The sequence below is a fragment of the Rhea americana genome, unplaced genomic scaffold (assembly GCF_003343005.1).
Source record: "Rhea americana isolate MKP2758 unplaced genomic scaffold, rheAme1 scaffold_11, whole genome shotgun sequence".
In the NCBI taxonomy this organism is placed as follows: domain Eukaryota; kingdom Metazoa; phylum Chordata; class Aves; order Rheiformes; family Rheidae; genus Rhea; species Rhea americana.
The window spans coordinates 6,755,652-6,776,338 of NW_028185150.1; the positions used below are offsets into that span (position 1 = coordinate 6,755,652).

General features: G+C 35.1%; 1 protein-coding gene across 2 annotated transcripts in view; it reads right to left on the reverse strand.

Annotated features, from left to right (window-relative positions):
* VPS13A (vacuolar protein sorting 13 homolog A) overlaps positions 1-20,687 on the reverse strand; it is a 116,968-nt gene that overhangs the window by 67,950 nt on the left and 28,331 nt on the right. For both annotated transcript variants that reach the window (XM_085313554.1, XM_085313562.1), the window contains 10 exons: positions 18,929-19,065; positions 16,024-16,156; positions 14,984-15,101; positions 10,161-10,299; positions 8,398-8,482; positions 6,152-6,324; positions 3,184-3,340; positions 2,775-2,854; positions 2,531-2,590; positions 2,296-2,452 (listed from right to left, as the gene is read on the reverse strand). In XM_085313554.1, coding sequence (XP_085169680.1) covers positions 2,296-2,452; positions 2,531-2,590; positions 2,775-2,854; positions 3,184-3,340; positions 6,152-6,324; positions 8,398-8,482; positions 10,161-10,299; positions 14,984-15,101; positions 16,024-16,156; positions 18,929-19,065 — 1,239 coding nt within the window. The remainder of the gene's footprint in view (positions 1-2,295; positions 2,453-2,530; positions 2,591-2,774; positions 2,855-3,183; positions 3,341-6,151; positions 6,325-8,397; positions 8,483-10,160; positions 10,300-14,983; positions 15,102-16,023; positions 16,157-18,928; positions 19,066-20,687) is intronic.

Genomic DNA, 20,687 nt, shown 5'->3' on the forward strand with positions numbered 1-20,687 from the left:
GGCTCTAAAGATAACTACCTTTTCTTCACAATGGTTGAAACAGATAACATAACTGATTTACATTCAAGTACATATGGGAAATAATTTTTCTCAGATTCCAAGAAGAGCTGTGCACCTAACAGCTTGTCTTTTTTTTTTTCCTACTACCTATACCTCCATTTTTTTTCAAAAAAAACTAATATAACTAGATTACTAATCCACCAAGCTCCCGTAACAAAAACATCCACCCTCAGTGACACAGGATTAATCACTGAACATAAGTTACAAAAACATTTGTGTTTTACCAAACATTTCTTTGTGAAGACTTCACAAAAAAATCACACTCTCAAAAATCTCACCATTCCAAATGTGATACTCAAGGTTTAAAGATAACAAACGAGTACTGAAGCTTAACTCAAAATGCTTGGTAAGAATTCAAGTCAACGAATGTAGACAGCATCAGAAATCTCACCACTGTACCAGCAGGCCAGTTAGGTCAAGCAGATGATGGATCTATATGGACTAAGTGTAAAAACTAGAATTATCCTGAGAGTGAGCTTTTTTTTTTTTTGACTAACAGAAATCTGTTTTCAGATTAACAGAAAGGAACAATTGTAACAATATCAGAGAAGTCCTACCCACAGTAGAAAGGAACCTCACTGACATACTGTTCAGAATTATATAAGCATTCATTTGAACAAGTTAGTTCTCAGACACCAGTTCAAACAATGGAGGTGTTGTTTTTATACAGCATTATCAACAGATCAGACCTCACCAAATTTTTAGTCAGAGAATGATAAAACCGCCTAACAAGCATGTTGCTGAGAAGAGAAGAATGTTCCTTGGATGCAAGGTAACAAAATAACTGTAAGCAATCAAATGTCTCAGTTCATCTCGGGCTGGGGGGCAGGAAAGCATTTTACACATGCTCAGTACCTCAAATAGCGAAGAAAAAATTCAGTCAAAATTATTACTGAAGAAATAGATAATCTATCGTTTGCCTTTGCCTAGGGCTCAGCAAAGGTACGTCTTGACCAATGTTTCAGCAAACTGGAACACAGAAAGAGATGAGATTCACTGACCTTATTATGGTAGCATAATTCCTTGAGACTGATGTTATCAGATAACTGACTGGCCTGCATACCTTTTCAGGATGCAACAGTGCTAACGCTTTTGCAGGCCAAGGAAAGCTGGGAGCCCTAAAATTTATACATAGAAAAAAGTTATCTACAGAGCTCTTCTGAGCTGACAAACACGTGGAGGCTCACCGGATCTCTCTCAAATTGAAGGAACTCACATGCAACCTATCTGTCCCTAAAACCACAGTAACCGATATTAAAGAATGCTACTATCAGTGTCTTATGACAAAAGACTGAAAATATTCAAACCAACTTCCACTATTCAAAGACAGCCTATTACACTATAAGCTAAATGCATATTCTTATATGCCAATCTCAAAATCCAAAGTGGTAATTACAACAAATTATGCCTATAAAAACTGACAACAATCTGAATTTGCCCATTCAGCAAATAAGAAGTGTCCTGGAGCCCATGAAATACAGTAGTGTCTATTTCATACTCATAGCTACAGCTAACGTCTACAAATTAATAACTTGCTAAAGATACACATACACAGGCTGCAAACCTAAGCCAACAAAAATATTTTGATGATGAGGAAAAGGTTTGGAAAACAGTAACTATGACATTAATTGAGAAGACATAAATCTATTTTTATATATGGCAAACAGTTAGCAAAGGAAGTTTTTTAATTTCCTTATTTATAATAAGATTTTTTCATATATTTTTTCATACCGTAATGCAAAAACACTTTATTATTTTTATTATTATTACATGAAAGAATACTATAAGTCACCATTCAAGAAAGATTACCGTAACTAAGGGAATTTGAATACGTCTTTGAAAAACACGTTTAGAATTTCCAGCTCAGAAACTCTCAAAAGCTGCAACATCCCTTAGCTCACTGACTCTATGATTATTCTTCCCCTACACACTTCCAATCAGGGAATAACAGTATATGCTGTTACTCCATAAAACTCTGAGAGCTAATATTATCACATGCCTAGCACCTCTGAAATTACACAAGGCTGTCAAGTGCCAAAGTAAACGCACCTTAAAGTTTCACATTTCAAAACTCCTTGACAGGTTTGTGAAAATATAAGATATGTCTGTTTTCTTCCTTGCTTCAATGAACGAAGAGAGAATCCCCAAAAAACAACCAAACAAACAAGCAAAACAAAACCAACTCCCCCCACCACCGCACACACAGGGAGAGGAAATAAAAGTAAAAACACTTACTTAATTTCTTAAGAACATCCTTCTTCTCTTCTACTTTTTCCTGGACAGGTTCCTCTGCAACTTTAGTTTCTTGTTTTGGTAAGAGCCTGTTCAGATAGTTCATGGCATTTAGGAGCGTTTCAGTATGCAAATGAACGTCCAGAGAAGAAAAATTCACCTGAAAAATAAATTATTTTTTCACAATATATTTCTGTCCCCTTAAAAGAAAAAGATATGTTAAAAATAGATGTCATACCTTTATTTTCTGCAGAACATTCTGATATGCAGTTTTCAGTTCTGGTCCATTAACATCAGCCTATTCCATCAAACATGAATACAAACAAAAGAACTGCAGAGGTTAGCAAACTTCATAGAGAAAATTCCCTTCAAAACTATTACAATTTATATCGAAGTTAATCTTCGTAGGAACCAGACATATTTCTAAACAAGGTTGATACTAGTGGCTTATAATTCAAAAGTCAAGTTTGCTGTTTCCTTACCTTTATGTATTCCAGAGTGAGAAGATCATCCTCTACATTATCCAAAGTAGTAATGATATAAACTGGTTTGCCATTATCATCTAAATTAAAAAAAAAATAGTAAGTTTTTTTTCCCCAAAACAAGACTATAAACAAGACTACTAGCTTTATTATTTAATCAAAAAAAAAAAAAAAAACACCTCTTACACAGACCTAAAATGGTTGGATGTCTCTAGTACCATCAGCATAGGAACAAACTAAAGTATTAATAAGAGAACAAGCTCCAAAACTACCTTTCTGTTTCTTCTCTCACTTAATTTAGGAAAGGAGTCTTCCTCAGTTTACAGGAGAAAGCCCAACAAGCTTTCTGAAGACAAAGTCAGTGCTAATTTTTTGAGAATCACTTTTTAATCAGAATAAAAAGACTTACCCATATACTCTGGACACAGTAGGCAAACTTCACGAAGGAAAGCATTTGCAGTCATGTCAAATGTTCTTAATTTGAGTTCAGTGCCTAATCCTACAACTTCAAGCTGCAGCACAGGTATCTCAATATTATCAGTAAGACGACATAATTTAATTAAGACCTAAAAAAACAAAAAACCAAAAATATGTAAGGCATGGGACTACCCTATTAGCTTTTATAAAAAAAAAGCTTTTTTATAAAAAGTTTGTTTTATAAAAAGTTCATTTAACCAGTTAATGTTACTACTGATCATAAAACATTATATAGCAAATGCTCTGAAAAAAAAGTTCAGCTCAAAAAACAAAATCGTAAGAATACTGTTTACTATAATGTTAGGAAAAAAAACAAATGCACACATGCAATACCACAATTACACTAATATAAAATAATCTTTTTTATAAAGCAATTCTCAAGAACATTTAGCAACATTCAACTCAGTCAAAACTGGATTTTCAAACAGCATAAACAGTTTACTACTATTACGGCAGTCTGAAGGAATTCCAGTAACAGACTCCTAAGCTGAATATCAATAGACAAGAGTTCTGAATTTTCATTCATATACGACAAAGATGTTCAATAAATACCTGGCAGAGCTGTCCTAAGTCACACTGTTAACATCTATTTTTCATAACCAAAGGAAAACAAAGATATGTAACCTACTTTTTCATATAGTGCACCACTACTCTACAAACAGTGAAAACGAAAACCTCCCAAGTCATTTTAAACTATGAAGTCAATAAACGGAAAACTATGTGATTCAGGCATATGGAGGAAAAGAAAGTGGTCAGGAGTAGTCAGCATGGATTCACCAAGGGGAAATCCTCCTTAACCAATCTGATCGCCTTCTATGGTGGAAGGACTGGCTGGGCAGATGAGGGCAGAGCAGTGGACGTTGTGTACCTTGACTTCAGCAAGGCTTTTGACACTGTCTCCCATAACACCCTCCTAGGTAAGCTCAGGAAGTGTGGGTGAGAGGAGTGGACAGTGAGGTGGATTGAGAACTGGTTGAAAGGCAGAGCTCAGAGGGTTGTCATCAGTAGTGCAGAGTCCAGTTGGAGGCCTGTGGCTAGTGGAGTCTCCCAGAGCTCAGGAGTGGGTCCCATCCTGTTCAACTTCTTCATCAATGACCTGGACAAAGGGACAGAGTGCCTCCTCAGCGGGCTGGCTGATGAGACCAAGCTGGGAAGAGTGGCTGATACATYGGAGGGCTGTGCTGCCATTCAGAGAGACCTGGGCAGGCTGCAGAGCTGGGCAGAGAGGTTCTGAATTTCAAGAGAAGCAAGTGTAGGGCTCTGCACCTAGACAGAAACAACCCCATGCACCACGACAAGCTAGGGGGCTAACTTGCTGGAAAGCAGCTCTGCAGAGTAGGACTTGGGAGTGCTGGTAGACAAGAAGTTTACCATGAGCCAGTAATGCACCCTTCTGGACAAGGCGGCCAATGGTCTCCAAGGGTGTATTAGGAAGAGTGTTGCCAGCAGGTCGAGGGAGGTAATTCTCACCCTCTACTCGGCCCTGGGGAAGCTGTATCTTGAGTACTGCATTCAGTTCTGGGTTCCCCAGTACAAGAGAGACATGGAGCTACTGGAGAGAGTCCAGCGTAGGGCTACGAAGATGATCGGAGGGCTGGAGCATCTGCCCTATGAGGAATGGCAGCGAGAGCTGGGCCTGTTCAGCCTGGGGAAGAGAAGGCTGGGGGGGGGAGGGGAGGATCTTAGCAATGTCTAAGTATCTGAAGGGAGGGTGTCAAGGGGACAGGGACAAACTCTTCAGTTGTCCCGTGTGACAGGACAAGAGGTAATGGGCAAAAATGAAGCACAGGAAGTTCCCCCTGAACGTGAGGGGGAATTTCTTCTCTGTGAGAGTTACACAGCCCCGGCACAGGTTGCCCAGTTAAGGTTGTGGAGTCTCTTTCTCTGGAGATATTCAAGACTTGCCTGAATGCAACCCTATCTAACATGCTCTAGGTGACTCTTGTTGAACAAGGGGTTGGACTAGATTAGATGATCTCCCGAGGTCCCTTCCAACCTTACCAATTCTACGATTCTATGATTCCTACTAAAATCTTTTACTTTCTTAAAGATTTCAGAATGTACAAGCTTCCAGTAGAGAAGAATGTCAAATATAGCACCTATTCTTAAATTAGTAGTTCTTAAAAAAGGAACTGTGTGTTTTAAAGAACACCAAAAGGATCTTATCATGACACAAAAAAATAATAAGCTTTAGGGTTTATATACCAGTGGAGTGTATACTAAGATATGCTGTAAGCTACTTACAATGTTTTGAATCCTTTCTATAAATCCCTATTCTGAAACAGAATTTTTAAAAAGTTAACTCATTGCTTATAGTGAATAGCAGCAGTAACTTTGTTGTAGCCATGATGGTCTGTCTTAGGACAGAAAGAAGCAGACTAATTGATACAGCTAGAAACAGTAACTAACCATTGGGCAAAATACTCTTTTTAAGTCTGAAACATGAAACAATTCATGGTAAACATGTCACAGATCTAGGCATGAGACAAACAGAGGTCAAGAAAAAACGAGAGGGGAGAAGTGCTTTTATGAGATGAAGCATGAATGAAGCTCTCCCACCAGCAACATCAGCATCTCAAAAGAAGATGTCAAAAACTACATCTTCAATCAAAACAAATATGGACAGAATAGAAAAAAATGAAAACAACATAAAGGCAATTCAATGTCACATTGAAAAGGGAAATAAAGCACATAAGGAAAGGCATTTCAGTGCTGACAAGCATGCAGAAGCACAATCTTGTATCAGAAAAAACTCTAAACACTACAGAAGAATATCTGCAAGAAACAGGGAATAAATACTTCTGCATGGATGAATTCAAGAATGCAACAAACAGGGAAGAATTATAGTTAAAATGTACCTTGGAGGGAAAAAAAAAAAAAAAAAAGAAATTCAAATTTACCTCAGCTACTTCAAATCTTAGCTGGAAATCTGTCATATTCTTCATAGATTCTTGTTTACGTAATTTTTGTCGTTTTGTACTGTTGCCTCGCTTGAGGGAACCAGATAAGGCTTCAAAGAAAGGCATGTCTTCCACAGGACTGCTTAGAGCATCATAAAATTCTTCTTCTGATTCTAAATATTAATTCATAACATTACATACGCAATTTAGACAACTAATTTTGCAGTAACATAGCCTAGAATTTTTATGTCTCCATCTATAAATATTTAGAAGTACCTAGCTGATAGTCAGCAACCAGTAAAGTCTGTTTCCACAGTTATCTTGGTTTCTGCCTCCACAACTTTTCGCAACACCTACAGCATTACACATACACCATTACCACTTCATCATAATCAGTTCTCATCAGGTAGGTCCTCCGCCAACATTCCCAGATTATTGGCTATGCTGAAGACAGCACAAATTGGGGTTCATCTTGCTTAATATTCGTTTTGTTGGATTCATTGTTACTGACTTCATACTGAAGCTTTTGTCTCAGTTTCTTCAGCTCATTTTCTTAATCTAACCACTCCACCCTGAACTGAGAAGTTAAAAGAATCTGTGGAACTCTTCTGACAAACATCACTCTTCTGACAAAAGTGAGCAGATGACATTAAGTATACTCTTAAGACTTAAAAACATGCTGTAGATTGAAGATAGGTATAAAAATATCACAAGTCATTTAAAATGATCTCACAGCTGCATGTATATTGGAATTAAAAAAAAACTTGTTTCAGTCAAAGTCTAATTATTATGTTCTGAGAAAGTAAGAGTAAATATTCATCCTCATTTCATTATGATTTTTAAGAAAAATATTTTACTTCTACTTTTGCCCAAAGGAACCCATACACAAATAGGTGAAGATGCACAAATACAGATTTGTATACATACTCAATACACATTGAATTTGAAGTGGCAACATCAAAGCAAAAATCATTATCTTTACTGATAATTTTGTTGGTGTTTGCAAACCATATCTATAACTTAAGGCAGTAGAAAAAGTATTCTCTGTTTTTCAGCTGATTTTGTGCTTTGGCAAGAAGAAAGTTTTTGATACTGAAATAACACTAGTATATTTGATAATTTTTCAAGTGTTACTATTAAATGGAATCTTAGAATCTAGTTAAATTGTTTGAACTGCAAGATAGAATTAGAAATGACTAAATCCCCCATAGCCAATCTTCTGCTTGATTCTGTGGAAGCCAAATGTTGTTTGTTTAGAATAACACAATTATTTCTATAGCATATTTATTTTTTCAATGAATTACGTTCCGAATAAAACCACTGAAGTAGGAGGTAGACGCCTTAGGAAAAAAAAAAAAAAAAAAATAACGGGGGAGGGAGGAGGGAAGAACGGTAGAGGTCCAAATATATATTCAGGCAAAAGATGACACATATACTACTTTAGACGTTCTCCACTGGCATCCTGAATTTCCCATCTCTTTTCATTGACTAGACCTTGAATTTAAAACTAACTTCACATTTAACTAATGGAGTTGTTTGTCAATAAGCACAAGAAATGCTCACAGAAACTTTCAAAGAGTCGTTCAAAAAACTTCAGTGAGCTCAGAGCAGTGTTGTACACCAGGAAACACGCTATTAAAAATATCCTTTTCTATACTCCTATATATATTATATATATTCTAATTCTAATACACATTCTATATATTAGTTCCTCATACAATTCAGTATTTCATAAAGAGCTACACAGCATAGATCCAGAATTCTTAGCAGACAGTGAAGAATATGGTCTATTAAAATCTAAAGTCTTCTGACACACAGAAGAACTTGAAAATGTCATAAAACTTTTCTAAGTAGGGAATGGTTGCAGACTAAAGACCCTATAAAACAGAAGCTATCACAAATCTCATTTTCTCTGTCAACACCAACTACAAGGCTGTTTGACTTTCTTTTCATAACACTGCTGCATAGTAACGTGTGTGCAATAAACAAAACCATCTTACCATACAAGCGTTTTACTACTTTGCCTTCAGAAACAAAAAGAACAAGCACAAAATTTTGCTGCATTGAGAAAATATACAAGTATTTTGTAAAGAGCAAATCTTAAGAAGCTACACAGAATATAGAGTTATTCAACCTGAAGGATTTAAGACTTAGCCTAAAAGCGGTCAGTTACTTCAAGAAAATCGAATGAATACAGTGAACTTAGTGTTTTAACCTGTTTATTAAACTAAAACAATTTGCTTTACCTGATTCAGCAAATGAATGAAGATCCAAAACAGGAAAAACACCTTGTGATAAATACGGTGCTGACAGCACAGGGGATACTGCAGCCTGAAACACGAGATATCATAAACAGCTTTGCTAGTTTCAGTAGTCACAATGATTGCTTTTGTATTTGGTTTTGCTTAGAAATTTCATAGCTCAAATAAATTAGACCTGTTCTAAGTGTAAGTTATTACATTTAAATATTTATGATCATTAAAAATAAAAGAATGGGCAGAAACAGTCTCAAATCTGGTAGAAGCATCAGGTACTACAGATTCATCCAGGACTGGACAGAATGAATATAACAGATAGCATGGAGAAAAGATTCAGACACCAAATTCCAGAGATTAGAAGACATTGACAGAAACAGTACATCACATGAAAATACAAGAAGGACAAAACCTAGGGAAAGTTCTTTACAGGACTAGCAGTAATTCCTATAAAAGTCAGATGACACGAGAGGCCATGCAGGAAGCAAGGGAAAATTGCTGCAGAAAATATTGCAGTAAACAAGATTCATCTCCAAAATTCTCCATGTATCTGGAAAACATGTTCTCGTGGAATCTTTGATTGCAAATGATGCCTTTGTCTAAGCCCAGAGATACAATTGAAAATGTATGAAATTTCACTCTTGCCACTAATTGGGTAAACGGAAAAAAGAATCTTCACTTCAAAACACAGCCAACAATGAAATTGTCCTAGTGCAGGCAACCAAAAGGTTCATTCAGCAAAGTCTTATTTCACATCAAGCCTCAGAGAGCTAACTCAACGGTTTTAGTTTATCAAAAAGTATCCTCTGCATGCTCTGTACACATATTTAGCAGAAATGTACCTTCCACTGAACACTAAAATAAGGAAACGGTGTGCATCATCTGCATGCTTGTTCTTGAATGACTTTGCATAAGTGATAGTAATTGTGTTTTTTTTCCCCAGTTACTGCTATTTTCAAAGCCCAGTTTTGGTTGACAATTAATAACTCTCAATATCCTACAGAAATCTAAAAATTGTAGTAAGACAACTTTCATCTTCGAACATGATTTCCAATAGACTACTATGACTCCATTTTTCATCCTGCTTTTTCAATAATCTCTTTCCAATTTCCAGCCTACATAGTTTGAGCCTCATCTATGTATCTATATCCCTATCTATGAATGATAAATACACTGAGACTTGATGAGTCTTGAATCTGTGGAAGTGCCTCATCTGTAAGACTTTCATATCATAACAAGATAAGGAGGAAGAAATAAAAGGCTTGACTTCACAGTATCAAATTAGCAAAAATATCAGATGAGCCTTCCACAGCGAAGTGTCCYCTTGCACTAAAGTACAAGAAAATGCAGGATGCAAAAAGCTAGAAGGATCTATTCCAAAGAGCATTTTGTTTTCAGAGCCCAAGAAAAATTCCTTCACTTACTACAAATGCAGACAAACCACGAGGACAAAATCCAAGCTCTCTGGAAAAGATTTATCTTTTCTGGTTCAGAAATGATGTGATAGCAACGACGCTCAGAAGAATTTTAGCTACCAGGATTAAATCACAGGTATACACGCCCCAGCAGCAAAGTGAAACAAACAAAATTTCTATAGCTTTAGAGACTTGGCTAGGATTTTGAAAAAAATGTTGAATTCTAAGATGGATTCTTTTCCATTTTCTTCTGCTCCTTTGAAAACTGCAATGCTCATAGTAAAAGTATTTTTCTGATAGTTATTCCTGAAATAACTTTAAAAACAGAAAGGACTTTACCTCAGATATTTTGGGGGGAGAACCTGTAGGAGGAGTACTTTCTGGTTTTGGAATGCTGTCAATTAGTTCCAAGATACTTTTCAACTTTTGATCTGATACTTGGATAGAAAGTAAAGGCAGCTGTCCAGACATTTTGAACCTGTTATGTAAACAATCAATGTTATTTCAGAACAATTTCACTCAAATTTCATATTCATTTCTCTATGAAAAGCGTATTACTCTTGTTGGTTAGAAAATTACAAACCAAAACTGCTACATGTAATACATGTATGTAACTTCTGTTGTCTACTGAAGAGTTGCTTAATTATTAAACTCACAGATAATAATGCCATTTACACTTCCATCGGGTAAGACACCTTGTAGATGAGGACTGCAAATGACAGTAACTTCCGCTGCTGATTTGTCTGGATAAAGCATATCATCCTTACAACCATAACTTCCTCTCTCTTGTTCATGTATTTCATTTAATTATTTATAAAAACAAATCACTTAAAAACTTGTACCAGTATGTTACAGTAGAAAAGAATTTTTGTCTAAGAATGTTCACAACATAAAATGTCAAGTGAAGTATTCAAAAGTACTTCCTCGAAGTTACATATATGTTTTATTAACCTGACTCCAGCAGCAGTCTAGCTATTTAAGACAGGAGCAAATTGCATACCTATAAATAAAAGAACAAAACAATAGTCTTAGAAAATGGCAGCAGCTAGGCTTTAAGGTGTTTGAACAGGGTTTGACCACTTCAAGAATACTGAGTTTCTGAAGACCTAAAAACCAACCTAGCTCTGCTAAATGCCACAACTAGCTCCAAGCATATAATATAATATCATCTGATGAGGCCAAATAAAGATGTCCATTCAATGAGTCAATTGTCCCCAGCAGTGGGCAGCAGCAGATCCTTAATAGATGTGGGGTGTAAGAATCAGGACCTGCAGTTTCCTCCTTGTTTTGTTGTACCTAATTCATGGGTAAATCTTCAAAGGAATAAAATATACAATACATTCACTGGAGAAGATGAGAGGAAAAAAAAACCCAAAGATTTTCAGCAATCAGATTTTCAGCCTCAACTAACTCTGCAATTACAAGAATAATTGGAAAAAATGTCTCCTCGTATCTTGGCAAGCCAAGCACAAAGTTGCACATGGCAAAATACTGAAGTTAATCTAGTTCTCTACAATTTATAGGCTTCTTCTAATCTTTAAATTCTTAAGTAATTAAGTTGCAACAACTTTTGATCATCATTCTTAATTCCAGTGCTGTCAAAAAGACATTTAGTCTTTTTTTCTTCCTTCCTTCTTTCTTTTTAAAGGGAGAGGGGCAGGAGTGTTATGTAACGCCTGATCTGAAAGGATTTGTCTGTCTACTGCCTGAGTAATCAATAATCTAGGACACCCAGTGATTCTTATTTCCCATGCACTTAAAAAAAGTTTATGTATATTGTTAGAAGGCTTTTTGGTTTTCATTGGAAAAAAAATCGACACCTCCTTAGAGAGATATTTAGATGTGTATCTCCTTCACTATCACCTTCACCAGCTTTAGACAAGCCCACAACTACTAGCGTAAAGGCTTAACATTCTATTCTAGTACACCTCCCTGTTGCCGTGTATCTTGCTCTTTGACTATGGTCTTTAGGGAAGGGTTATCTTTTGATGCATGTTTCTACAGTGACTAGTCCATGGATTGAGCTCTTACGCAGATACAACTCAAATAATCCTCGGCTTGCTACACTGCTTTATAACTGCTTTTAACTTTCAGCAAAATTCTGAAAGTGGAATACTGTCATTATCACTTTGCAGATAGAGACATAGAGGAGTTATGTACTTCAATTAAGCAAGAAATTTGTGCCAAAACTGCTTCTTGCCAAGTTCAGATCAGCAGTCTTTACATTTGCTTCTCTGTGAATATCACCATTCTGAAAGCTATAAATAAGAACAATAGAGGAGTGTCCAAATCAGAAATTTTTAATGGAGCTATAACATATAATATGCAAAGGGATGCCCTTAATTTAGGATGTCCTGATATCCAGTGGATTCATACACTTTCAAAAAACAGTCAGTAGATGACAGACTCCCAGAGACCTTATTCAGAAAATGGGGTAAATCAAATAGAGGCAATTAATAAATAAACAAAAGATATCCCACATCCATAGGCCATAAAAATCATAGAATCCTACTGCCATTCTTGTATATGAAATGACAGAAACATTAAGAAGCAAGTCCAACATAGTTTCAGAAATGAAAGACAGGAATTTAGATCCAGACCACAGGGTGAAAAGAAAAAAACATGAGATGACTTGGTATTTTGAAAGTTCAGGTTAAAAGCCCTTGCATACTTGTCTTTCATAAATGAAAGTTACTTAAATCAGTATTCTCTCTAAGGTGGCATTATAGACAAGTCCCCTTCCTAACAAAGTCAGCACTAAGTACTAGTAAATTCAGCATTGTTTTTAAACAAACATCACATGGAATTCAACCAGCAGGCAACATTAATGGACCAAGAAAGCAAACATTCAATTACCTGCATTTTAGATGCCTTAAAGTAAAATAATTACACTCCAAACTATTTATTCATTTCATTTCTACAAGAGTTAAAGCAAGTACTGATAACAAGACTTCACTTTAGAAAAATATTTTACCACTTGCCCTTCAATTATGCTGTTTTGGGACATACTTCAGGACAGTCCCAAATCTTAACGAGAAAAGCTCAGGAAAAAATATAATGTTGGCTTTACATACACGTATTTATAAAAATATGAAATAGCTACAACTATATGAAAATATATAACTGATTAATGCAATACTGATACACAATATCCTATTCAAAAGTCATTAGTAAACGTTACAGATTAGGGAACTTTTACTGTTAGAATACAGTTCCATCTTTATCATCTGTGCAGGATGTCATCTAAACATGATGTGGCCTAACTATTTTTACATAAAGACACGTTAACTGAGTATTTCTTAAAACAAAAAGAGGTTAAACACATATTATACACACACACACCACACATGTACATATATGTACACATATCTGGGCATTTGAAGCTTTGCTGATATGGGTAATACTGACAGGTTCGGCTGCAGCTAGAAGCCCACGCATCAGCAAGCCCTTGGAGAGAGGGTCAAATCTTCACTTCCAGATAAGGAGTTACTGCTCCTGTCATTTCAAAATTAGTAGGTGACTCTGTATTATTATAACACAGCCTGCAGATTACCTCTCAGAACCATTTGGAGACTGAAGCAGGTACAATACAGACAAATTCAGTTGCTGTTCAGTCAATATACTCAACATACTCAAAATACTATCAATATAGTAGATYTGAGGTAAATACTTGCTAGTTTCTTGGTGAGGTTTAAAATATGATCAGTAACTCACTATAATATGCTTACGTAGTACCAAACCACTCTTTGTGGCATTCTGTAACAGTAGTAGACAACACAGACTCCCAGAAAAAGCAGCTGATGAGTGCTCTCCAAGAAATACTACTTCAGCAGAGGCAAAATTTGCCACTTCTGGACGGAAGTAAAGATCATTTATTTGCCAAGTAATTGGCCTTATGAGAACATGCAATGCAAAAGTAATATCCATTAGAGAAAAATTTCCCAGAAACAGATGAGAAACACTTTAGATTGAAATAAATTGCCACCAAAAGGGGAAGCACTGCTGGTAGCAGAAACCATCAGTAAGTGGTGTTGCAACACTGCAGCAGGCGTTCTCATTAAGAACAGACACTCTGTTTAATCCAGGCAATATCAGCATATTTTAGAGAGACGATGCAGATTATAAATCTACATTAAGGTGACCTCCTCTTATGTGACCACAGAAATAAAGGCTTGCCTTCCCTTCCTGGCCTTTCTGAAGGAATGCTTTCAGGAATTTGTCTTTTTACTTTACTTTATCCTTGCCACAGAACAAGGAAAAAGGATAAGTAGGAAAAGAACAAAACCTCCTAAGAAATCAAGCATCAAAATTCAGAATTCAGCCTATTTTCCAGAAGGTGGCACCATTACACCATACAATCATTCATCTGTGGCCACACAACTCAGCATGGATGATATACATTATTTTTAGTTTTATTTCCAAGTAAATCTAGATACTTTGTAATTCTTTTATTTCATAAACAGCCTCTCAATTCTGCCAACTCCTACAAAATGTTTTAAAACAGCTTTCTGCAATAGTCTATATATATGCTATTAATTTTCTAAAATGCCTAGTTAAAATATGTTAATTTCTATCAGTCATAGTAGTGAAGTAAGCACATGCTGATCTGCTGTAGTATAATGTGGGTCTTAATGAATTAATAACCAAATTACCTCATAAAACATTAATGAGCTAGTTCACAAGTACCTCAAAACCAAACGGATGTTTCAGCAAACTATCTGTACTAGACTTTAGTAAAGATGCATTTTCCAAAAATATTTGTAGAGTTAATCTTTGCAATTTCGACTCTTCTGATCTCTAATACTAATCTGGCATCGTTAATATTTCCTTTTCATTGAGTATAGGGTCCATAACAAATACTGTCTTTTTTTTTTCAACTAAAGAAGCCTAAGTGCAAACTTTATTAATAGAGTGTTGTTTTCTTGAGAAGTGATCTCTCAAAAACATAAAAGCAAGATTAATAACCTAGGTGAAAGAGAGAATGATGGAACGTAACTCGCTGGAAAATTTTTGTGATGTTCATAACAGAACTATAAACTTCAGATCTTTTGCATCTGTAGTATTTACAATAAGGACTAAAATATGACTAAATTTTTTTAATAAATATAAAACTGTATTTAACATATATATATATTTATCTGACATTCTGTATCTCAACATACTTGGGCATTCTTGCATCTGTGACAACCATAGCCCTGCTGAATTCCACTTTTACATCCAAGGGCTGCAAGATATGTTGAGACGAGTATTTCAGCTTACGAGCCTCTTGCCAGTTTTCATCTAGAACAAGAACATAAAACTTAATGTTTTTTTCCAAGAAAGGTATTTTTTCTCTGTTAAACATATCACAGAATTAATATGTACAATATTAGTTAGTACATGTTGTTTAAAAATTCAAGCGAGTGACATGATCTCCTTTACAGCTCTAGCCCAAATACATGCACATCACAGATACAACAATATTTAATATCTTCCTCTCCAGGTCTACGCAGCTACCCAACCAATGGCACAGACTTCAGAGGGCCTAATTCTTAAAATACATATTGTACTGGGAGTTTAGGCTTTGGATTCCCCTCTAGAAAGAGAGAGCTACAAATTAAATGCCAAAGACTTCTTCGGTTCTGACTCTCTAGGTTAATTCCCAGAACTACTGCTAGAAGTTTCCCTCAGAAAGGGATGCTGATCCTTTCTCCACCCTCAAAAAATGATTAAACCTACAACTAACGACACATGCCTTCTGTTTTAAAGTTGGAGGGAAGCAAAGAAAAGGTCCTGGAAGACCTAAATGGAAGATGTAGATTGTTGGGAGTAAGAGCAAAAGTTCATGTTTACTGTGCACCAAGCAAATGCGACATTCTGGGGTCTTAAAAATATAATCTGTAATTTTATAGCGTACATTTTTTTACTTTAGCAAAACCTAATGTTGGAATGTATAACAACAAGCTTAAAGGTGTGCCTGGAAAATCTTATCATATTTACAGGACTTAGTTTAAAACATGAGCTTAAAGATTCTCTGATCAAATAAAGACATGACAACCACTCATCTGCTGAAGTACAGAACATACACTTAAACGCTGTTAAGCACTGCTTTAACTACTTCAGTTAAAAAGTTTTTAAAAGGCACATCAATTATCAAAATATTTTATCATATAAAAAGCAGAGTTTAGTTATATAATGAAAAGTTTCCTTCACGAATACTTACCATGTTTGCTGTACAGTAACTGTATGCTGCTAAGCTGAACATCAAAACTGTCATAAGCTCTTGACATTATGTCTTCAATAGTGCTTTGTCCTACTTTAAGTTCTGATAAATCACAACGACTTTTACTTTTCATCTTAAAAATAATCACAAAAAAAAGTGGAAGTCAATTTTAAGTATTCTAAGTACTAATTCTACAAATACTCAATTCTATCATGGTAAAAGACTAAATTTAAATCTTCAGCAAAATGGCGCAGATTCTTAGAAATAACGGAGCAAAGCAGCTATCTAAGCAAGTAGCCTCCATAAAAACAAAGAATGGAGAATATTAAACTTTCTAATAAAGAAATAAAACTGAAAATGAATCAAAATCCATGGAATTTTATAATTTACATAGAAAAAATGATTTTAATTTCCTCAAACCCTTTATAAGCATTAGCATCATTATGTATTTTTTATATAAAAATATCACTGTTAGTCATCACAGAAACATGAAATCTATTTTTGAATTCTGATGAATTTAGCTGTGACATTATCCTGTCATATATCAATCATAAACTGAGAAGGAAAAGTGAAAAGGGGCTTTGGACTGTTCAGCAGTGTTCAGAGTCAGGCCTTTAATTAATCAGTCTGTTCTTCAGTATTTTACCAGTACCAATTTTTTGGCATTTTACATTTATATGTGCTGTCTCTGCTACTCATCTCTGTCCAAATGTGGCTGTCCTCATCTTTCAGTATGCATCAATTTTGGCATCCATATCTACTTTTGCCAGATTTGGACAGCACTCAAGAGAAGGCTAGTAATAGCAGAACAGGTTTAAGTATTAACATCTATGACACAGGACTTCTTTCTTCACAGCTGCTCAACTCAGTATCTTACATTTAAAACAACTTGCAGATTGAAAAGCCTGTGATTAAAAAAATGAGAATTACCAAATTAACACTGCTTGTGCAAGCTTAATTAAGTACACTTATGCATATGCTCTGAGATACAGTTTTAATTATATGTGGTATTTTCCCCCCCACAGGACTTGACCTCATATACTGTGTAACTGGAGGAAGGAGACTGTTTGTTTTATATTAAACATACTAATTCAGTAAATCTTCTGCATCTTATTTAAGCATGTGTCACTCAAAGTGAATATGGAAATGTTAATCACCTCCTGGGAAGCATCTAACTTTTCTCTTTTGAAATTGCCTAGCTTCCTTCATCTTAATTTCTAATTTCTGTTAAAGGATAGGAACCAAATGAACAGTCATATTCACTATACAAATTATTCATCTACTTCAGAAAAAAACTCAAATACAGGTTTACTGGATTTTGAAACCATAGTATTATTCTATTACTATTTGACCATAATTTCTTAGGAGTTGAGAGGAAGGTGGGATGTTCCTGATTTTGCTTTTCTTAAAAAACTCTGGTAGGTAGAACTCATCTGCTCCCAAATATAAGCGAGCAGAAGCATTTGGATCCTTAGATCCTCAGCACCAATTCTGATGACTTATGCTGAAAAAAACAAATGGAGCATAACAGATTTTCTGTCAGATGCAATAAATTAAGGTTCTTTCAGAAATAATTACAGATCTTTTGTCAGAAGTTCCATTTTCCCCCAGTTTTAATGTAAAAAGCTTCTTCCTGTCATAAGCTTCTACCCTCTACTACTCCCTAGAACACCTTCCTTCTTATGTTCTGTACATATCTCGTTCTTCTGCATTTCAGACAAGGCCAGGTAGCAGTGTTTTTCTGTGAAAGAGCAGTTAAATTACTGTCTGCGTGCATGCTAGCTGCAAAAGACATTCTTTGACAGCAGACCAGTCAGACTACTGGCAAAGGCTTTCCTCAATTTTTAGAGTCCTGGAGCTCTAAAGAGCTTGTCTCAAATGCACAACTCTCAAGTCCCAAATAACCATCAGCATCCAGAAGAGTATCCATATCACTAGGTCTATTTCCTTCCATGCTTGGAATTTATCTGCCAAACAAAAACTAAAAGCTCTGTAAGAGCTCTTCAACAAAATGGTTGTTGATTTGAGCTATTTTAATATCTACAAAACATCATTTTCCACTAATTCTACTTTTTGAAAATCATCTGAAATACATGTTCTCAGAAACCTGGCCTGTGACATAGAAAACTTTCTTTAGCAAGGTGTTGGAGCTTTGAAGCAAAAATCTTATTTTTTGAAAAAAAAAAGAGCAATCTAAATAAATAGTAAATGATAGAATCTTCCTTACCCAGAATACTGATATACTGGCAACTTAATTTTTGCTGTTATAAGTGAGGAAATTTGTCCTGCAAAGATGCAAGTCCATTAATGCATAAGAAGATTGCCACCTGCATGTAGGAACAGTATTCTGTTTTTCTAGTGCTAAAATATCAATCTAAATGCACCACTAATGCATCTTTTTGACTTTCCTCCTATATAAAATGTCTTAAAAATGCAGATAAAAGTGTCTTCAATTTTAACCAAATTACTTTGTAAACTACAGGTGTTTGCACTTTTCTTTACTTTAAAGAAAACTGAATGAGGAAAAGACAGTAACAGGAATACTAAAAATAATAAGAGCATTTAACCATATATGTATGTATGTAGAAAGTTTACTCTTTATATTTTAACATTAAAAAAATTGTCCAGACCTTTTCAAATAATAGTTCAAAACTTCCACAGGGGTTTTATTTTGGGGAAGTATCATTTTCTAACAATTCTTTTGAGCTGAAAAAAATCTGTTCACAACAGTTCACTAAATTTAGTCTTGACTGGATTATTTAAAATAAAAAAAAAAATAAAATTTAAAAAGAACTGAAAGAGGAGCATTTACTTAAACAATTATATAAAATACAAATTAAGCAAACTGGAAGTTACAAAAAAGCCTGTCATTTCTAGTAAGTTACTTCATTATGTATACACATACCTTAAGACTACCAAGATCCAAAAGCAGCAAGTTTGATGTACAGTCATAGAATCCTTTTTGTGGAACAATGATGTATGAAGCCATAAGGTTAATTTTGAGATCAAGAACTTTCTGGGTTTCGATAACATATAACAAACCTGAAATAATATTATCAGTAAACATAAATTTAAGTAATATAAATTCTATATGCAATAATATATAGAAGTCACAAAATAAAAATAAGTTTTAATGAAATTAAAAGTCAAACTTTAAATGAACTATGAATGCTAGATAACTAACTGTTTCAGCAAGACCACCAGCACTGAAAGCCGAAACAAATTAAAAAAATGACAATCTGTACCTCCACTCAATACGGCACTCACCACTTCCTATACTGTGTAGGGTGTGCATACCCTTCCTACTTACCCGCACTCTGCACAAACAGGCACCCACCTCTTTTAGCAAATCACTTCTTCCTGCATGGAAAAGGTTTTTTCTCCTTCTGTCTCCCACTGCTGCTATGCACATCTTATTACTTATACTAACTTCAATTACAGGTGCAGATGTTATTTAGATTTCCTTTGAATCAACACTTGCAGATAGTCTTTAAAAATGTACCAGGAAGAGATGGCATGACAATACTGAACAATGCTAATTCACAAGTAGAAACAGCAAAACAACGTATCTAAGTTGATTAAAAATTCTATATTGAGCAAAGATGAACTGAGAAGAACTGGAATTTATACTAACTCTATGGATTCACAAACTAGATTGTTTTAAAGGGTCTGTTATGCAGATCGTTCAGCCACACTGACACACTGCCAGTGCTGTGAGATACTGAAGTTTGCGCTGATTCTACCGACAAGCATCTGCAACTTCCAGATCAGGAAGTACAAGGTCTTGCAAAAGTTCTAATAAAAAATAAAAATAATAATAATAATAAAAAAGCAAACAGTCAGGAACTTCAGGCTGTCAGAACATTTGAGATCTAATTCTGGATTTTTTTTTTTTTTTTTTTTTAAGAGGAACAAATTGTCCTACCTCAAGTTAGCACTGAAAACTGCTTATACTGCAGTATTTACTATGTGCGATAATGATATCACAAAAACTAGAGATAATAAATGATGAAGATGACAACACAAGATTGCCTAACACCCACATGCATAAAGAGCAAAAGTGAGTGTAAATAGCTTTGATTTCAGAATATAGTATTATCATGCAAGATATGTAAGCAACTCTATTGGTAGATTCAGATAATCAGGATGAAAGGTGTTAAAACTCTGCCAATACTATCAATAGCTGTCCTGCCACAGGAAAGTTAGCTTAGTTGATGAAGGAAACATGGATGGCAACTCTATCCCAAAATTTCCAAGATAAATTTTTTATTAATCCAATTAGTTTAAAACTTCTTTAGTTTTTCATGCTTAATCGTATTTGAGTGACACAGAACATTCTAAAAAAGCCTTTTTTTCTTTCCCCTTTAACTGGCAATAGGGCACAGCTGAGTCTAGAAATTGAAATCTGTGAAATCATGTTTTCTTGTAATGTCTTTCAGTGGTGCTGAAAATCATTGTTGCTCTTGGGTAGTGGGTTCCTTGATTTCTGTAGTTCACAGGGCTTCAGCATTTTCTTGGTTATTTCCTACTGCTCTGAAGACAAGTATTAGACTTTTCTTGAGAAGGGCTGCAAGCCTGAACACACGAATTGTATTGATACCAGGCCTTTTTTTTTTTTTTTTTTTCCCTATTTTTTTGTTTATTTTTTTTTTTACCAATTCTGA